The following is a 21,813-nucleotide window of genomic DNA, read 5'->3' as shown; positions in this document are numbered from 1 at the left end:
ACAGCCACAACTTTTCAAGCATGATGGAGAGCGTCTCAGCAACCACCTCAGCAAGCTCCTTTAGGACCTTGGGATGCATGTCATCCAGCCCTGCAAATGTGTATACATTCAGCCTCATGAAGTAGTCTCAGACTTGAATTGCCCTTACAGTGGGGGGGATGTACTCCCCCAGTTACTACCTAGAGGCACAGGGATGCAAGCTTCAGATACATGAAAAATATAAGAATCCTGGCTGCCAGTGAATACAGAGGCAAAAAACTCATTTATTACCCCAACTTTTTCCATAACTGTCATAGTCAGTTCTCCTTTCTCATTTACCAAAGGAGGTACACTCTCTTTGGCCTGCCTCTTCTGGCCAATGTAACTAGAGAATCCCTTCTTGTTTTTTTAACGTACCTCACCAAATTCAGTTCCTTCTGCACCTTGGTTTTCTTAATCCCCTCTCTGCGAGTCCAGACAGCATCCCATATTCTCCCCGTGTGACACGCCCTTGTTTCCTGACAGTGACATCTAATGACAGGACAAGGTGCAACAAGGTATAAGCTGGAACATAGAACATTCCACATAAACACCAGAAAATCTTCACAATGAGAGTACAAGAACACTGGAACAGGCTGCCCAGAGATGCTGTGAGGTCTCCTACCCTGGAGACATTCAAAACCTGCCTGGATGCATTCCTGTGTGACTAATCTTGATGCTCCTTCTGTAAGAGTGGGATTGAAGTAGATGATCTTTCAAGGTTCCTTCCAATCCCTCTGTGATTCTGTGATTCCACAGATGGTACAATCTCTTCCTTTCCCCTCAGTTTGACCAGCAGATCCTTGCCAAGCTATGCTGGTTTCCTGCCTCCCCTGCCCACTTTCTTATTCTGAGGAACTGAGAGCTCTTGTGCTCCCAGAAAGGCATCCTTGAAGAGCAGCCATCTCTCTTCCACTCCTTTGTCTCTAAGGACAGCTTTGTCTCTAAGGACGAGATCTCATCCAACAATTCCTTAAACAGTGATGCAGGTGTCTTCAGTGAGGTCTGGGTTAGGTACACTTTGAGGTTACATCTCAGAAGGTCACTCAAGCAGAGTCACACACAAGATAGAAAGAGCATATCACATAAACAAAAGGAATACTGGCAGAAAACATGTTAATGTTTTAGTAAGTCACAGAAGGAATTTACTTGAAAGGGAAAAAAATACGCTTTCATGGAGCTAACCAGAAGATATCTGGAAAATATCTTTTCTTCATAAATCATTATTTTATTAAAATGGAAACAATTCAAGCTAGATGAAATTTTTGACAGATTTGAGTTTTTGTCTCTCCTCCGGTTAATTCCAGAGGGACTGGCAGAAGCAGCGGTGGCCCAAAACAAAAACCTGACCTTTCAATTGGAAAAGGGCACTTCCCCAAAATTCTGCTGCACATGAAAAAGCTTTCAGTCCAATGCAAAATAAAACCAATTTGCAAAACCTTGAAAATCCCTGCAGATGCACCTGTTGTCTCTGGCTTTCAACAGCTTTTACTTCCAATCTGACTCTTCCAAAAGAAACAGTTTGCAGAAGTACAGATACGAATCCCAACCAGTCTGTAGGGAAATAAGGTAAATTTGAATGTAATAAGTGATGTAGAACATCTGAAGAAGTTCTAAAGCCAATATGTAAAAAAACCTGCATATTCCAAACATATGAATAAGTGTTCCAATGGGTGAGTAAAGCTGTTGCTAATGACAGATGAAGGACAACCTCACATCACATAAATATACGGAAGACAGACTTTCTCCTGGAACCTGCTCAGAAACAGCAATATTTATTATATCTTTTTTCCATCCAAGGAGACTTATTGGCCCATCCTTTACAGCCTTAATTTACATACCACGCACACAGCTGAGGCTGGAAGGCAGCAGCTACCTAACATGCAACATCTTTCTTCTGCTGCTGTTTGTTTTTGGTAAAGCTGCTCTGTTCATTGCAGCACATGAGCTGCCAGTTCATTTACACATTAAAACAGGATTTCCTCCCTAGCTGCATTTAGCAGGGAAGTCATCACCCATTCTGCTCTGTTTATTACAGCTGGAAGAAAGTCTGTTTTTCTAAACAACCTTACTGTCACTTGGATGTCTTCTCTCATATAAGGAACCAGAGGAATGGATTAGCAAATTTTAAAGGCTGGGGAAGCCTAATCCTTCACAAAACACACTTTTCATAGTTTTCCCCAACATATTTTGAGGAAACAAGTGCAGTTCAGCTTCTTAACAAGTAGCTATGGACAGTCTCAATAAAAACGGTATTTGCTACAGAAACCTGATGGAGAAGACATCTGCTGTGCTGAGAAAACAGACTGAGGCATTCAAGTTAAGTATGATATGTAATAAATATATTCATGACATCAAACAGTGTATTTGAAAATAATAGCCAATAGAACACTCTTTGATTGCCTTTTGTGTTTGGATAGTGAATTAGTAGCAAGGAGAACTAATATCCTGTTGTCCCAAAAGGCTGTTGCCACAAAAACCTAACTTGTCGCAAAATATTCTATTCCTATTTCTCCTATGTTTTGTTGTCTCAGATGGTATTGTTATGTTATATATAATACCTTCTTTATGTTACAATACATTTAAGTCTCTTCCTCTTTAAACCTCCTCTCCTCAGTGGGGCATTACAGCACAGATAGGGCCAGATTTTGCCATCTCCTATGACAGTTACAAGATTTAACACTAGAGGTTCTTTGAAGGGGAGGCAGTAAAGTAGTCTTTCTGCTCTATGGTGCCAAAATTTCATGAATGAATTTGAAAACAGTCATGATTGCAAAGATGAAATGCCTGTTTTCTGCTCCTTCAATTTCTCCCAATGCTGCCTTCACCAAGACATCAGCACAACCTGTGGCTCTTTTGTCTCTGCCCTTATGCTGTCATCTGTAGTTTTAAGCTAACAATACTCACAATTCAGGTCAACCACTGAAAAGACCATTTATGGTTACACTAGGAAGCGTGGTCATGGCAGTTCCACAGGCCTCCTCACTGTGTCAGCCTTAGAAATACCAACAGTTTGTTTTGTCAGGTATAGCCTCCACTATTAGTATCTGCTCATTATCTACGTCCCTGCTGGCAGAGGTGGCATCAATGAGAGCTGAGGAACCATCCTAGGCAGCTGTTTCCATGTTGGTAAGGGGATGTTCTTTGTTGAGGCAGTATTGATCAGGTTACAGAGATTTACGTTGATGAGAGTCAGAACGCCATAGAACACTCTGTTGGAACTGATCTCACGGCCATAGCACCCATCCTGCTCTTTGACATAAAACTATTGCCATCCGGGACTTTCCAAGTCCTGGAATCCAGAATGCCAGGATCCATCTCTGCACACCTCTACCCAGTACAGCATGAACCACCCATGCAAGGAAGTTTATTGCATTCTTCAGTCTGAGCCTGCCCAAACCTCACTGTATGACTTGCCCTTCTTCCAGAAGAGTCTGGTTACATCATTCCACAATACTTACTATGAGTTGTGGTGGGTTTACATACAAACATATGCTAATGAAAGAGGACAAGACCTAAACAGATCCATCTGTAAACTGAAATCAAGCCTTAATAAGATTCCTTTGATAACTGAAAACATGACCATTTCTAATAAAAATAAATAGATTCTACGAGCTCATCTTTATTCCAGTGCAGCATGGAACCTCAGTCTTCAGTTTGCAAAGACAATTTTCACTGCAACAAAAGTATTTCAAAAAACACAAAACATTGGAATCATTATCACCCACCCAAATCATCACCAAAGCTTTTAGATAGGGTTATAAGGTTTTTATTATTTTTCACTTTGATGCCCTTTGCTTCTCTCCTCCCCACCACCAGCAGCACAGGGAAGGATTTCAGCTCACCCAGCAGCATGCTTTCCACTTGCAGCAGGTCCAACAAGAAACAACAGGAAATAACGAGGCAAACCCAGCCATATCTGGTTAGAATAGCAGTTTCCAACTTACACACGTAATCTGCTTGGTTTGACCACTTTGGACAAGAGGCATATATTAGGTTGTTACCTGGTCATGTTATTTGTTATTTCCCAAAGTACAGTGGCCCCCATTTGAGGTGGCCAGTTAAATTTTAGAGAGAGGAGTATCCCCAGGAACACCACATTACATCAGCATTAGTCATTCAGTGTGCTGGCTCAGTATCTTCAAAGCCACGTGCAATCCTAATCAATTGGGTAAGTCTAGTGATTCAAATATATCTTAGGTGAACTGGAAATCAGCAGAGCTTGTGTGGTTCCTGAATTCCTGAGTGTGACCTCAGCAAGCAGCTCTCTCGACAATACTGAAATATGAGCTCAAGTGCTCTAAGCAGCACACATTCGAAAGCTTGTGATATTCAGGGATGAACAAAACTATGCCTAGCAGTATATAGCATGCTGTACAGCTATTGGCTCAAACATGTTACAAATTAATGAAAAAAAAATTGTGAGAACAGCCAAAATAAGTCAGTCCATCCAGCAGAGAACCCTATATCCAACCATGTCTAAAGCAGGGGCCTAATGAATAACAAGGACAGCATACCATTCTCCTGATATATTTCTGCAGCTTCCAGCATTCAAATTAGAAATTTCTCTACCATTTAAATTCTCAGCTTTTACAACATCCTCAACAGCAAACTCCACAGATTAACCATAGGTTGTTTAAAAACATTCCTCATTTACTCATTCTTTCATTACCCCGAAGTGCTCAGTATGGTTAGCAAACTTTATCACCTTGCTACTCCACAATCACTTATGAGTAGCATGAATATCGCTGGCCACAACTCAAGCATTTGTGGAAGTTTCCCCACCAGGAAAACAGACTGTTTATGCTTTCCCTTTGCGGACTGCTTTTTAATTAGGTTGTAACACTTAGCCACCACTCCTCTTTGGCTTGGGGAACTTACCTTCTTCATGAACCGTAAGCAATAAATCCTAATGAAAGTTTTCTGAAGGTCAGGCAGGTGATCTCAAATGGATCACCCTATCCATGTGTGCAGCAAAACCTTCAAAGAGCTGTGTGCTCCGGTGGTGCAGTGGTTAAGGACGCCACTTTCCAACACCGGGGCCCATGTCCAAATCCCCTGTGGCGCAAGTGGTAGAAGTGCCGCTCTGCTACACAGGAGGCTCGAATCCCGGGGGTTGGACTCGATGATCTCTAAGGTCCCTTTCAACCCGCACGAGACTATGATACTATGATGATACTATGGTATACCTGACGCATCACACATACTGTCTTCCCAGAAACATTCTGTTTATCTCAATCTACTGTGTGCCTTTATTAGTAAAGCCTACCAATTTCAGTCATACACGACTCTGCAAACAAAGGCACCGTGAAAATTTTGCTAATAATTAAGTCACTTATTTAATTCCCAGCTACAAATAGTAAGACTCACCTTCTATGATCTTATGAAAACAATCAAACAAACAAAACAAACTTTTTAACATAGAATTATCATAAACACTAAATACCTGAAAAAAAACTCAGAGAGGGTCTTTAGCATGGGATATATGGAGCTGAGAAGAGGAGCACATTCTTCAAGAGGACAGGCCCTCCAGAATCAGAATCTATGCATGCTTTTGAATTTTCACAGACAATTAAAAACAATCTGTTTTCTTCAGACATACTCACTGTGTTATGATTCTGAACAGCTGGAGTTTATACAGCTCTTTACCTAAAGAAAACCCATTCTTTGTGGACGTAATAGATTTTATGACATCCTGTTTACTTCAAACAGAACTTCAGAACGTCACTGAACAAAGACAGCTTGAGAATGCTTGTTCAACATTTTGCTATACGATCATAGAAGCTGCATTTGAACATCCTCAGCTTTTTTGACAGTTGTGGCTTTTGTATTGTCAGGATAACATAAACAACAGCCATAAAAGTAAACAGTCTGATGCTCCAGTCACAAGTACAGCTCTTACTGCAATGATTACCAGACAGTGGCTGACAAGTTTTTATAATGTGTTTTTAATCGATTATTCATCAATCACAGGACAAACCCCCTCACTTGCTTCCCCAGTACACAGAGACAGGTTTCCAACTCTACTCTAAACACATTTTTCTCACCACTGAGACCTAATGAAAGGTCAAAAACCCAGACTAACCACAGACAAGTCTTGTACTCTGCAACCTGAGACCTAACCTTGCTCCCAGCCAATCCCCCAAAACATTCCTGTGGACTTCAGTCGTGTCTGGCTAAGTCCATAACTTCATGGATTTGACTTCAGTTCAGTTTCTTCTCCAACTACAGTTACAGCATGCTGTACACATTCATAAAGTGTGCACATCTCCTATTACTTTTTTTCCTTTCTTTTTTTTTTTTTTTTTTTTGAGCAATCAGAGTTTCTTCCCTTCTCTTTCCTGACTTGAAGCAAAGCAAGCATCTGCAAACAGTAAAACCTCTGGTACACAATTAAATAACTTACATCAGCATTTCCCCTTTCTAAAAATGTGCTAAAAAAGATGGGGAAAAAAAGGAAACAGAAATGGTACGTGCACTTCACCTTTAGCCCAATTTATCCAGAAACTGAATAACTGTGTCCTGGCAAAACAATAGGCATTTTCCTAGGATCACCAGTCTCAAGGGACAGAACATAAATTTTACCTCTGGTCTATTTGACTAGGTTTATTATCCCAGAAGAAAGTGAAATCAGACACCTACTAACAAAAAGACAGGCAGGAGCAGAATTTAAAGAGTAAGGAAAGATAGAAGCTCAAACATTCTACGACGCTTTCTAAACAAAAAATGCTTTAATGCATGCAGATTATTTCTACGATGTCACAAACAGTATTTTATCATCTTTTCAAAATGACATCTTTTCAAAAGTCCATGTTGGTATTTTCCTGTCCCTCTCCACTGTGTTATCACTGTTCTTGTCTATTGCAACTACAAACTCTTTGAGAACAGGTCTTGCCCTGTGCATACACGCAGCCCAATACCACAGTTCTGATTCTGTGTACACTTACTGCACTAGACATGATATCATCATCAATATCCTAGTCTGGAATAAGATGCCTGCATTTGTACTTTGATTTCTGAATACATCTTACATAAAACAAATGGTGTACTAGCATGTAAAAAGGAACAGAAAGAAAAAAAGTTCACCTACTCACCTAGATAGCAGCAATTTGCCCTGAAGTTTCAAATCAGCAGCACAGTCATCAGATTGACAATTCCTCTCAAAAACAGTCTGTGGAAAACAGAAAAGAACTGTTACAGCTTGAAAAGAATAAGATTGAAATACCCACAAAGAAGTAAAATGATTGGATGAACTCAAAACTCACCAAAATTTGTGATACAGGAATATACATTGTGAGTGCCAAGGAAACTCAAGGGGAAGACAAATCTCATCTTTATCAGAACTGACTCCCTTCTCTTTTAGTTGAAAAAGAAGGTCCAAAATGACCAGTCTCTTTCAGAGATTTCCATCAATTCATTTCTTCCTCTCATCTGATAAGGATTATTTCTCACACAGTATTTCCAGCACCCTGTTTTCTCTTTCCAAAACATGTGCACAAAAATGAAAGAGTACACATAAAACTATTGATGAAACTAATTTTGGTCCCAGAAAGGAAAAAAGGAAGGAATTCAAACATTCACTGGTCTACACTTTCCAGATAAGAATTTATATGCGTTAAGATCATGTGGTCTGTTGCAATTTTTTCTGCTATGCTGCAAACAACAAAGAAATACAGACTGTTACATTCCAGCAATACCCTAGGATCGATCTATGGCAGTTTGTCATGGTTGAGTAAGGCAGCCACTAGGCAGTGAAATTAAACAATGGGAACATGCTCCTAGCATCCAAGAAGCCCAGATGATGTCAAGATCAGTTATTTTCCTATGCTTCTAAGAACAGAGAGTGATATCTTTCTGAGCAGTTAAGCAGACCTTATTGCTGGTGGATTAATTCTGTCCAATATATAATGTTCTTCAGTTTAGTAAGTATTTAAGGGACAGATACCTTAAATGAGCATTGCCAATACTGTTCAGCTAGGAAACCTGAGACTCAATCAGTTTGTTCCTTTAATATGAATATTCCTGTCGACAGGCTTTGGCTTATCACCAAAGTAAATACATTTCAGACATAAATGCAAAGAGACAGCAAATTTATGCATGACAAAGACAAGGGTAAGAGTCGTGGAAAAGAAGATGGAGGTAATATGTGCTTGACAATCTCTGCCCAACTAGATCTGCACTGGATAAAGACTTTGAATCTTAAGGCTGGACAGCATAAAGATTTTTGAGTCCTCGTTCTCCCAGGAAGACTCTTGTCTAACGATGCAGCTTGCTCTCCTTTTTCTGCATGGTTAGAGGTTTCCAAATAGGTGTGAACCTTTATGAAGGCAGTTAGTATTGGACTGGAAGATATCAAACTACTCTGTTCGTTATACTAAATTGCAAACAGAACAAAGGAAGTTGGGAGGGGCCAGTACATTTGGAGTGGTTTACTCTGTCCTTTCATTTTACTTTCCTGTCTCTCATTTTCTCAAAACCTCAGATTTGGAAATTAGTGATCATTTAAACACAAGGGCTGAACTTATTCTTGCTCCTTAATAAAGACTTTATTTGGGGTGAGAGAACAAGAATCCCAATAGCACTGGGTCAGGAACTGGCTCAAAGCATCCGTCTCAAAACATGGCACGTTTCAGAGGTACAGTTTCAAAACTCAACAATTACAGTACCTATATATAGGAAACACTTTTTGACCTTCAGAGGACAAAGAAAAATAAACTGTAAAAATATTCTTGCCTGACAGTTTCCCTATTTGCACTGCAGAAATGTTGGCAAACAGAACAGACTGATCAGAGATACGATCTGCACTTTTAAAAGAACCAAGCACTGTAAATATATCTAAGTAACTACCTAATAATCTTGGAATTTTATTACTAAATCTATAATTGTGCTCTTTCAGAAACAATGAAAAAATATCTCATTTTTTCTAAAACCACTGAGCATGCATCTTTTCCAACACACCACGCAGTGGACAGCAAGCTACTCTGTAAAACATCAGGTGTATCTTATGTCATGAAACTCAAGTTTCTATGTAGCACTGTGATCATAGAAAGAAATAAGGATGAGTGTCCAGTTTTGTAAATATGTGGCAGTGAATTCTCTGCTTCTATGGAAAATCTTGAACTCATTCTGGTTTGGGGAGGTAGGGATAAAAGATCTACAGTCCATTCAGCTGCTAGGACCCAGCCAGGAAGCTATTGTTTGTTCAGTCTCCATCAGAAGCTAATGATATCTCTGGATTATATTGCCATTCTGCAGTGTTTCCCTGGTTTGAATATAGTTTGTCATGCCTCTATTCCACCTCTCGTTTGTGTGAGCCCGCCAGAGCCTCAGCCCAGTAGCTCTTCAGTCCTGTTTCCTCCACTTTCTTTCTCTGCTAACTTAAGTCTTTCCTTCCCTAGTCTGTTGTTTCTTCTGCCATTCCAGGTGACCAATTCCTGCCTACTTAAATACTTCCTAAAGAATTAAGGAGTAAACACATTAAGTTATCACAATATTCGCAAACAATGCTTATATATTCTGTTATGGTACTTTTAGTTGGTCCATTTGTGCTGTTATCTCTTTGGATCAGAAACCATACCTAACTCAACACTGCACACTGTTAGAGCAGGAATCTGGAGTTAGGATATGCATAAACACTACTACTATACAGTCAATATTTTTAGCTCAAAATAATTTTTAAAGTGGCTTTGGCTTTAAATTAACAGTTTTAGGTATTTACCGTGGTCTTTACATATTCAAAATGCTGAACAAGATAATTAACTTTTATACATATTATTTATAACTGTCAAGAGGGAAGTAGAAGGAAATGCATTTTGCAGTAGAAACACTCCACTTTAATTATACTTTAAGAGTCTTACTATACTTTAAGAATCTTACTTTTACTTTAAGAATCTTACTATAAGATTCCACTTTAATTATACCAAGTGCCCCACAGATCATCCGAGATAGTCAGGAAGATTCTTTACATACGATTCATGTTCAAGAAGATCTTTATGTTTGGTGGGAAGGTTGTGAAATGCTTACAGACATTGTTCTGAATCAGAAACACAGCTGCATCTCTTATCTGGATGTCGTCAAACTTCTATCTGCCACTTCCAAGAGCCAGAAAGGTGTGTGTGTGCTCAGCAGCATGAGCTGAATAATATCAGTGCTTCTAGGATACGACTATACTGGAAAACATAAAGCTAAAGCTATTTGTGTGCACAGCAAGTCTGTCATCCTCCCTGCAATTGCAGCACAGCACAGAGCATATTCACTGATTCTTCCCTGTATTCTCCGCTGCTGCACAGAAGCCAACAACTACAGGGAACTGCTCCATAATGGTATCAGCAGGTCATCAAACATCCCCAACATACATGGTGTTCTGATATTCTGCCTGGCTGCTTTTCTGGGTAGAAAAGATGACCGTTCATCATCAAGGAATGTGACAGATATATCTTGAAAGATTAGCGGAGACAGATGTGGCCCAAGTCTTCCAGAGGGTAGCCCAAAACAACTACATTAAGACATACTTTTTATTAAAAAGTGTGAATACAGACTTATATACACAATAAATATACAGTAAGGGGAGACCTAGAGCAAACTGTCAGGGAAGAAGATGTGCCTAGACAGGCATTCAGAGACTTGGAACAAGTATCTTCATGTCCAGTCTGCCCCTTGAAGAGAGGTGGTGGATTAAATGCCACCAGGAGCCAAACAAAATCTATAGTCTTTAGCCTCAGAAAATAGTAGGATGAATCCATAGTCCTACATCCTAAACATCTTTAAGCACAAAGCTGGCAGGAATTTATCCTCCTTATGGCTGATGCCGGACTGCTGAAGAATGACAACGGGAAGAAAACAAATGAAAAGGAGCCCAAATTCAGCCAAGTGGTGAGAGCTCTGGTCAGAGGAACATGACGCAGGGTTTCAAACCTGACTTGCTAAATTCCTTTGGATTCTTTAAATGGCTATCTAAACTTAAACTTAAGGTTTATGGAGCAGGGAAAAGAACAGGAAACAGAAAAGTGAAAGAAAACCCTGTGTTTATGGTGCTCCATCCCACAGAAAATACTGGACATTATCCAATAAACAGAGAAAAAGTATTTCAAGACATTCAGCCCCCCAAAATTTAGGGAAGCACATGGAAATTTCAAGTCTCAGCCAAAACATGCAATCAGACTCTGAGAGGCTGCCAATGCTGTATTCTGTAGGAGTTGTGCCCATCCCTTCAGAGATGAGGGAAAGTGACAGGTGAAGGACAACAGTAGATGAGAAGGGGGAGAAATTAGATTTTCAAAAGAAAACTCTTGAAAGCATGGTGATTTACAGTTTAGATAACAGAATTCACTCTATTACAGGCCTTTAACTACTTCATCACAAATTAGTCCACAAAAAGTTTGTAGCGCACCTCTTACAAATGTGGCAGAATTGGCCTTCAGTAACTTGAGGATCAGTCCCTTTAACTACATGACCTGTGCAACATACGTTAGGTAAGCTCAGATTATTTGTAGGGATGACTCAACTGAATCACACTAGTAACACAGAAGCCCTGCTACTTAAGGGATGCAGAATGAGAAGGCTTGTTAGGTTAATAATTTTTTACATTTTAGATCCTAATGCAATACATATTACCATGTAATGTGATGAAGTTTGGTTCCTGGCTACTTATTTAAGGAGCAGGAAGTGTGATTTGATTTTCAAAAGTACCTACCAGTAAGCAGATCTTGCTGCTTTCTCCAGGAACTACTGCCTATGCTATAGCTTTACAAATCTATGACTTGGGATATTAATGTGCTAACACAGATACAGGAGCCTGACTTCAGAGCTTTGTCTTTCCATTTTCCAGCTGCCTGAAAAATAGAGCTATTATCTACATTTCTAATGACCTTAAATTAAAAACAAAATAGCTACTGGCTCTTCTCAGACATCTTATGCTTTTCTATACTACTCATGGAAATGATCCACTCAAATATCCTGCTAAGCCAAGTGCACACAAGCTGATTTAAATTCTCAGTGGAAAAGGGATTAATACTCTGGAAAGCTCTCTAGGATTGCATCAGAAGTGCAGGCTAAAAACAGAATACATGATATGCACAATCCCTGTAATGAATGGCAGAGAATCACAGGACAAAGGCGGGAGTATCAGGGGAGTTGTAAGCATACAGAAGGATCCTACCACAAAACCAGAGTCATGGTGGTATGGAGTGGTGCAGTGGATGGAGGTGAGCATCTGTTTTCTTAATGGAAAAGTGTGCTTTGACGAAATGAATGTGGAGCTGGGGGAGTTTCCTAGCTCGCTTCTAATTCATTAGTATAAGAAAGCAGAAAATGACTGGTAATAACCATTTTATTATATTAACAAGGAAGCACAACACAAGTGGAACTTCTGTAGCTGAGGAAGGTGACAGGGAAATTCATTCACTCTACAGAGTAGAGGACTCCAGGCCTAAGGCTTACAACTTGTGACTGATGTTTGTAAAGCGATCTAAGGCCAAATTTCCCTGTTCCAGTGGTATCCTGCTATTTACACCTTTCACTAAGTGCTGAAAACTCAGCTGGAGCACTAAGATAAAAAGGAGAGAGAACACTCAAGTGTACAAAGTGTTATCACTTGCAAGTACTCCCAAATTGAATCAGCTGTTTAGAAAAGATCAGGCATGAAACCTGTTAGCTATCAAACACAAGCATGTATTAATGAACATATGTATTAGTTATTACTCACAGCAGTGACTGAATTTAATAAAGCAATTTTTTGTCCTTATTGTCTCCTGGGGTGAAGAATTACAACTGGTGGCAATAGAAATACACTCCCAGCCTTTTGGAGCTTTATTAGGTTTCTAGTCTGACTCATTCATTTTTTAGGCTGAGGCAATTTTTTTCTTTTTGAGATTATTAACAGTTCAAATCATCCAAGAAGTGTTCTCATTTCACAGGATTTCAGACTTTATAAATACACAGAACAATAGATGAGAAAGACTTATTGGGTTAATTGTTCCATCTCCCAATACCATTATAGGACGCACTTCTGTAGCACATTTCTCAATATATTTCCTGACTCATCTTAATTAATCTTCCATTTATGTTTAATGACTACAGAATAATTGAATTATATAATCTCAGGAGGGTTTTTAATGATATTTGAGAACATTTTCTATTCTTAAGCCTCTTTGTTTCCACTGCCAAGCATGCTGCTATTCCCTTAAGATTTTAACATATGAGTTAAAAGTATAGCTGATGATGTAATAGTTGAAATGAAAACTGCCAACGATTCTGTGGCACTGAGATATTCTGAACCGAAAGAATTAATGCTATCATATTAACTGTTCTCCAGATCTTAGGTATTCCAATTTCTACTGATCTTTCATCTAACTCCTGAAAAAAATATGAAGAGAGCTAATGAAACGTAGCTTCATTAGTAGGCTGTCACCTGTCTGCATGGCTTTTCAAGTATAATACCTTTTTTTTTTTTCCCCAACAATTTCACACGTAAGTAGAAGATCTCCATTTCTTCCACTTACAATTCTCCTTCCACAGAGCAGCATGGGAATGAAATGCATGCTGTTCCAGGGAGCTGCAGAAATTACCCCACAGGAATTTCAGTTCTTGTGATCATCTCTCACTTCCTTACCCAGGTATTTGAAGAATCTATAAGCTAAATCAGATAATCCTTGTCCTCAGGCAAGATCACCTTATAGTGTGACTCCCCCCTGGCACATACAGCCAGCTTACACATTAAGCTGTGTATATCTGTGTGTATGTATACACACGCATACATGTATGCAAGTGATATTGCCTGTTCTTTAGGAAGCCCCATATCTCATCTAGGCCACATCACATGCAGTATGATATTTTGCCCGTACTTTTAAACAGCAATATAAACAAGTTGGACAATTACTGGCCAAGCCTGTCATTGCTCAAGAGCAAACTTAAAGAAACGTGCATACCATCAGAGATGTCAATTTCCACTAATTCTTACTTCAGCAAGTTTGCTAATTACAAACATCTCAGAGGTACAGTAATACATCTGGACACCTGCTGTTCTCACTCAGTATTGAATCTCTTCCAGACTCATAAATCTTTCCTCATTATTGCCATTCAACAAAAGAGAGCAGGCAAATGCAGTCCTCAGCTTAATCCAGTACATGCTCAGGGTGGGTCCTTCCCAGATGTCCTGGCACGAACAGCACCCAATCCCTGCCAGTTCAGAACTGACTCGGGACTAATTTGGTCAGAGCAAAAGACAGACATTAATAAAGGGAGGGCATAGGGAGGAGTGGGAAACAGCATTTTCAGCAAAACCACCTCCGCTGATGGAAGAACAATGGTGATTAAGCAGTAATGGTGGCACAGAGTACAAGTATACAGGCAAAAGAGAATTTGGAAGCCCAAGGTGGAAAGGGAGTTTAATGCCAAGAAGTTTCATCTGGAGCACAGCAATTTGGCTGACTCCACAGTCTCCCAAAGACCTCCTGTATGCACAGGTATAAAACAATTTCCGCTATTTCCATTCACCCTGACAGATACACTAAGCCACTGAGGCTTCAGTGTACCAGTAAATTAGACTGCCGTGGCCTCCAAGACAGGAAAATGCCCTTGAGGCACCCAAGCTCCTGAAATATGCCTGGGAATGGTTTGTGGTAGTTGACACAAAAGCCATTCCAGCAGCCAAGCAGAACTGAGATGTCATTCCTGCATTGAGAAACACACCAGAAACAGCTCAGTTTGCTGGCAGAGATGAAACCCGTTCCAAAAACATGGGCATCTCTGCTTTGGAGGAGGTACCATTGACAAACCTGGACCACACCACATTTCAGTCTGTGTAGATCCATCATTGCTTTGTGCTCATTGTGCGATGCTGGGAATAGGGCAATGTTTTAAAAATAAGAAAAAGCCAATATTTATGCAGCAAGTCAAAATTACTAAAGGTGTTCATAATTCAGCTTCACCAAAATCCTTCTATATTTTCTCATATCTGTCAAGTAAGCTAATTTATATGTAAGTAATTAGCTTTAAGTTAGCTGCTCAAAGACAAATATTTCCCAAAATAGCACTTTGCTTCAAAAAGGTGAAGTTCATCTCAGAGACGAGTAGCCACACAGACACCGAGAGATACTGCACTATACCCAGAATCTCACTGCAAGTCTGACATAGCTGGGAACAGAATGTCCTAAACATTTTCTCTTGTAACTTATAAGCAGTTTTATGACAGACCATTCCTGAAGTCCTGAAGACGCTGACGCAATTAAACCTACTGAGAATATTTTCCTATAACAAAATGGTGTCTCCATCCACATAACAGCAGGTGATTTTATTACAGTATTCAAAACAGACAGAGTTCTAGCATACCACATTTTAAATTCTAAGATGCATTACTGGATACTAGAGAATAAATCCCCGCTGTATTTGGCAGGAGAGCTCCCTCTTTCCTGGTTGACATGTATTTATACAGTGGGTATACAAAAATAAATGCTATAGTACAAACCACTTACAATGAACTAAGCCAAGCCAAGTTCTAAATACACATTAATTTTCCTGAAGTAGGAAGATTTATTATTTTTTTCCAGTGGATAGAGGTAGCAACTGGATTTGGGAAGCAGTGAGAAAGTTAATGGAAAGTCATCCTCAGGGTGGGAAGTTTTATTGAAGTTCATAATGTGCACTTAAAGTAAAACCTTTGCTTCCCCACCCATTCTTGACCCATCAGAGATCTTCAGTTTGAACAAAAGCTTCCTAGCCTCTTACAACTTGGAAAGCTGTCATCCTCTTTACATAATTAGTCTCCACCTAACAATCATACAAAAATTGCCGAGACACCTATCAATAGACATGTACACATAACCCCCACATATTTGCTTTTGCTACTGCAGACTATTACACCAAGTTATAGCAACCACAGTTTCTGGTAAGCATATACAAGAAACAAGAAAATAAGTTAGTGAGGAAACAGCTGCTGCTGTAGCCCAGGCCACAGAGTGCCTCAGGCCAGTTTAACTGCATTATTACTTCATTTTGAAGTGTTAGAGCCTCTTTGCTTACAAAAATGGCCAATGAATAATGCCCACAACCGCATAATGTTTAGTAAGAAATTTCCAAGAAAATTCTATTCCTCTTACCAATGAGAAGTTCAAATTGTTAATCATATTTTGATTGCTTCAAGGCCAGTAGTTTTAGGAACAGAAGGAAACTCCCTTCAACGATCAGTCAATAATATGTTCATTTTTTACATACAAGCTTCTTATTGTTTTTTGCACTGTCTTACAGTTAAAGTTGCACACTTAAAATAAATGTGATGAATAAGTAAATGTATTTTGAATGAAAACTCCACATCAACACACTCGTTTAGTGCAAATACTTAACTCTGTTTTGTTCTTTTGTCCAAGGCAAAACTTTTTGCTCACAAACAAAGTCATGCTGATTTAAAGAACAAATACGCAGCATAATCCTCTTTAGTGATTATGTCATCAGGGAAAGATACACCATCCCTCTGTTGGATATCCATGAACTCTGTTTCTAGGCTGACTTCTTAATGCAAAGTGCCACAAAAAAAAACTGTTCAATATAATCTTTAACTTTCACATCAAGAGGCCACTTGATAGCTTTCCTGCCTCCTTGTTTGTGAGCCACAAAGCTGTTCTCTCCTTGCAGGATGCCATGTACACACGCAGGGAACATCTGGGTCATGAAAAAGAAACTGAGATTCCAGTGAAAGTGATCATTTTAGCTGTGACATCACTTTAGATCATATCTAGGTGACCATTTGTATGACTGGCTTTTCAAATAGGTCAAACAGACCTGAAGTAGGATCTTGACAAATGGAAAGCTCACCCTCTCTCCACAGCTCCCTTTCATTTCATCATCTGTGCACTGCTTCCATTTACAGAAATTAGCCACCCGAGCTTACCAGCAAAATGTCAACCTCCAACAGTATCTTTGGTACCTTGAAGCAATAGATGCAGCATTTCAGATTTCAAAACACCATTAATTACTGGATATAGAGGGCCTAGAACCTCCAAAAAACACACTCCTCAAGCTACATAGAGAGACTTCAATACTAGAAGTAAAACTGAACTTATCTACCTCTCTCTACACCCTTCTGAAATGTTGCTGTTTGCTGATGCAAAAAGCGGTACCTCCACTGCTTTTGCTGAGTACTCATCTTAATGCCAACCAGACCCAGTACTGAGAGGACGCTGAAACTTCTGCAAGCAGTGCCCACTAGATCTTTTGTGTTGGATTTCTAAACTGTAAGTTCTTTCCAAAACCCCTGTTTTCTTGATAATGTAAATCCTTTGTTATGTAAATTTTTATTCTTACTATTCCTCTTCCCCTTGAAAAACAATTTCTACTTGCAAGATGAAAAAGAGTTCTAAAAGAGAACACTAAGTCTTGGTTTTTCCATGAAATTGGTCTTTGAGGAGCCTGTCAGTGCCTCTAGGCTACTCAGTCAAGGCTTTCTCACCATGACTGCCACAATGAATCTAAAGTTCTGCCCACTTCCTTAGCTGAAAGTGCACTCAAAGGCACACCCCATGTCAAAATCCTTTTCTTACTAAGCTCAGTGAACAACATCTGGAAAGCAAATGAAAAAGCATTGTTAAACTGGCTCTCTCTCACCCAAATTATACAAGAAAACAAGCCAGGGAAATTCCCAACATTTTTTGTTTCTGCTGCATAATCTCAGCATTTAGGTATTTTAATATTGATCAGAGAGTATGCCTGCAGGGTAAGATGTGGTCTTTGGACTTTAAACCTTGTAGTAATGCATCCAAGCAGTTTAGTTTATGTAACATCCAGGTTTTAATTGCACTGTTCTGATTCCAAAGTTCTTTAAAAATTCCCATCGTATGTTTGCAACAATGCAACATCTAGATATTTAAGAGCCACACCATCCTTCTTCATAAAAAATAAGGAATTATTATATTTAATCTTTGCTCATTCACTTATAAAACATTCTTAAATACTCTAACTACAAGGGTTATAGCAAAAAAACAATTCCAAACACCTGGGTATGTGGCAAATCAAACCTCTGCAATAATTTTAGCTGTGGTTTCTTTGTGTAATATCCAGGGATCTGCAGATTTCAGAAAAACAAAATACACTTACAAGCTGCACCAAAAGCAGTGCTACAGATGATGATGCAAGCATTGATTATCTGGTTAAAAACCATATCTAACAATCCATTGTTAAAAGCCCTAAACTCCAGACAGGCTTTTCAGTGTTTAAAGAAGAAATGGTTTCCATTTTGCAAGCAATGCCAGCTTGTAGCTCTTGTATGCATGCTCTGGAAGTCAAACTTCACTGAATGCAACTTCAAGGCACTTAATCTAACTTTTAAGTCGGATCTGCTTTGATCAAGGGTCTGGACCTCCAAGGGTCCTTTCCAGCCTGAAGTGATTCTTCAAATCAGTGTTGCGAGCCATGGAAGTCAGACTTCCATTCAGAGCCTGTAGCCTCATGGCTGGATGCTCCACTGTCAGTGCAGGAGGAAGTGGCACTGTCCTGCAAGTTCCTTCCTTGGCATTCTGTCCTGCACCTACAATGACCACACTCAAACCGGAGTTTTCCAAAAGATCACCAGCAGCCTCTTTTATTAATGTTACTACCTGCTTTCCTTAACCCTGAGCATGTTTAGTACCTTCATAAGAACTGTCTTGATGACCCTTGTAAAAAACCTCTCAAAATTGATCAGTATTTTCCAAAGATTCTACTGAGGCCATGTCATCATTTCACACACCACTCTTCCCTCCAGCAGAGGTACAAGTTCCCGTAACCCCTCCTGAACTCAATTCTGTCCCTCCAAGACTAAACTTTAACCTGAAAGAAAAGCTGTATCAAGTCTTTTATGAGAACCTCCTTTAAAAACGGAAGAGCTAGAAGGAGCAGGACTTTTCCTCCTTTCCCTCATTCAATCTTTTTCTGCCCAGCAGAAATACTTTGAAACAAGCAAGTGACCATTTCTTTTGCTGCCCAACCCTGCCAGCATAATTCTTTACTGACTCCCAGAGAAGCACTACTATCGATGACAGTAAAGATAATGGTGTGCACAAATAACTCTAAACTTTGCAATCACTTTTTACATCCACTTCTGTTGCCAGTTCAAGATCAGAGAGCCACAAGTCTAGGGAAATAAAATAATCCAAACCTGACCTGATTCCTTTGTGCAATCTTCTGCCCTTTCTTCCAGCGGAGAACGGGCTTCAGAGGAGGTAGTTCCTTGTCTTCTTTTCCTCTTTCTATTACATGTTCCCCGAGACTGTATGAAGCTTCAAATACAATTGGAGATATGACATCTTTGACTCTTCTCTGTAAAAGGAAATAAACAGCGATACTATCATTACATACAGGTATGCAGATATTTATACACAACAGTTATAAGCACAATTAAAGCACAGTTTATTTTCAACACTGCAGACGGGAAGCAGGCCTTTATATTTCCTCTGGTCTTCTTATAGCTGAACACGATAAAACAAATCATACCAAAATAAGTCAAATCAAAAAACAGTTAAGAAAAAGTGAGTTATTCTTTCAGCACTCTCAGTTTCACTGAAATCCTTGGCACATTTTCCACACCTGTAAAGCACATCTTTCTAATTAAAGCCCAAATATTTTCTATTAGTACTGCAAAATCTGAAGCAAAGAGAGTATTTTCTCTGGGGTTTCTAAATTCTAGGCTTTGATTCAGGTCCCTTCCAGTGTATTTCATGCACTTAAAAAAAGTATAAATTTCATCTTGAGTTTTGCATTTCTTTCAAATTATTATTATCAATTAAAATGGATGAATGGGTAAAGTTACCAATGTGGCTATAAAAACAAGGTTACAGACATGAAGGGGTGAGAAAAGCCATCCTCCAGAACTGTTCTGAAAGTAGAACTCATAGCAGCCTCCAACCTAAGAGCAGTAACAGCTGCCTAAAATAAAGTTTTTCTACTTTTTTAATCACTATATTGTAAGCTTAACATCAGGTATACTAAATAGCACCACATTATCTGTTTAATAGGATGAATCATTATTATTAATTGCCTTCTCTTGTTGCTTGAGCTGAAGCCATAAGACTCATACCATTTATTAACACAAGTAAAGCCTGAAGCCTGTCTTCTGTGAGAGGATAAAATGCTCATTGTGTTCTTTTTAGTCTTGACTTCCAAAATCCAATTTACCAGATAACAGAAGTGGCAGACATCCTACTTTTCCACAAGCAAACATTCCTCTTGAATTTTATCTACTTAAAAAAATGTGTGTGAATTCAATGCAGATTAAATTGAAGAGATAAACACCATAAGCAAACAGATCTTCAAATGGACCAACACTCAACTGGACTTTGTATTGCACCAGGGGATGGGACATTCACTTTTTCAGCCCCATGCATGGTCCCACCCTGGGGCAGGAGTTGTAAGACAAAGATAGCAATGCTAAAACTCACATAAACTACTAGTTTCACTCTCATAGAAAATCATGTGCAATAACCTCAGTGAGAACTGTATCAGCATACAAGGAGATTATAAATACTCAAAAATAAGACTCTTAAAAGCATACAGTGAGGCAGCAGTGAAACAACAAATCATCAGGCAAATCACCACCTAATCCACCCCTATGCAGAAAACTGTGTCAGTAAAGAACAACTAAAAGTGTATGCAGTGGGTGAGATTAAAATCCACCTAGAGTTTTTTTTCTAGCTCTGGTACTGCAGTATGGCAACAGTAAGTGCTTATGACTCCTAAGTGTTTTAATATGACCTTGGAAGGCTCAGTCCAATCCCCTTTGAAGTCAAAAGACAAGTTTCCCATTGACTTCAATGAATGTAGGAGCGTGCCCATATTGCTTATTGGTGTCTCTTTCCTTTTCATTTTAGTGCTGAAATTGTGACTTCCAGCAGCTAGATTAATAACATGTGTGGAAATTCCTTCACCACACTTGTCTTTAATTAAAGATGAAAGTATGAATGTTACCCAGTTACTAATTTCACCACATGTTCAATTTCTTTTGCTCACAATCTTAAAACACGAAGACTGGGATTTTTCCTTAGTAAGACAGACGCAGACAGTTCTGTCTCGCAGGTACACCACAGACTGTCTGGGAAGCAAGTACAAAATGAGAACACTGAATATTTGCCCAAATACAATCTGGAGAAGCATTATTTTAAGCTGGAAATATATTCTGTTTCTTTCTCATGCAACCTACCCAAATGTACTACTTCCAGGGGTCAATTCAGGTACTGGCAGTGCTGCCCATGTATCACTTGGAAGTATTTCTGATATCCAAAAGGTGAAAGGACAAAGACTTTTGAGATAAACTGAAAAATTCTTCAAATCAAGGAAAGTATTAGGTGCTTTTTCTATTGAAAAAGCCCTATTTGAGTGGATTTGCCAAGCAGCGTAATTTCTACAAGCAGCTTTTACATATACTTATGTTTTTAACTACTCTGAGAGCATTAATGACACTTCTGCGTTATGAAAAAGTATCCCTGGCAAGTCAGAGCACATGGACAGCATAGCTTTTTTTAGCAGAAAAGACACCTGGAGCATATCAAAACTAGCATACTACTCAAGGAGTTCATATTATCAACAGAAGCAGCCATGTAACAAGTGTTCAGTGACTAACAGTAACAAATAACACATGTGCAGACTAGATGTTACTGAAAAGCTGAAAGTTTTCATTGTGCTTGAATTAGACCACAGGCCTGAAGGTGGGTTTTTCCGCAAGCCATCATCCGTGCCATGTAGCTTTCCTGTTCTCACAAAGCCATTTCTCTAGAGTGTTATTATTTTCCTCTCTCAGCAAATTGTCCTCTCCAGTGTAACTTCCTGCAGTGCAAA

At 39.2% G+C, this 21,813-nt stretch overlaps 1 protein-coding gene across 3 annotated transcripts in view; it reads right to left on the bottom strand.

Annotated features, from left to right (window-relative positions):
* ITGA9 (integrin subunit alpha 9) overlaps positions 1-21,813 on the bottom strand; it is a 205,811-nt gene that overhangs the window by 86,947 nt on the left and 97,051 nt on the right. For all 3 annotated transcript variants that reach the window (XM_085537655.1, XM_085537654.1, XM_085537656.1), the window contains exons 16-17: positions 19,147-19,302; positions 7,113-7,189 (exon numbers count right to left, since the gene is read on the bottom strand). In XM_085537655.1, coding sequence (XP_085393781.1) covers positions 7,113-7,189; positions 19,147-19,302 — 233 coding nt within the window. The remainder of the gene's footprint in view (positions 1-7,112; positions 7,190-19,146; positions 19,303-21,813) is intronic.

This window comes from Coturnix japonica, chromosome 2, assembly GCF_054131305.1.
Source record: "Coturnix japonica strain WE chromosome 2, WE-NBRP24, whole genome shotgun sequence".
NCBI classification, from domain to species: domain Eukaryota; kingdom Metazoa; phylum Chordata; class Aves; order Galliformes; family Phasianidae; genus Coturnix; species Coturnix japonica.
Note: the sequence above shows the minus strand (reverse complement) of the source record. Positions and strands in the feature narration are given on the sequence as shown.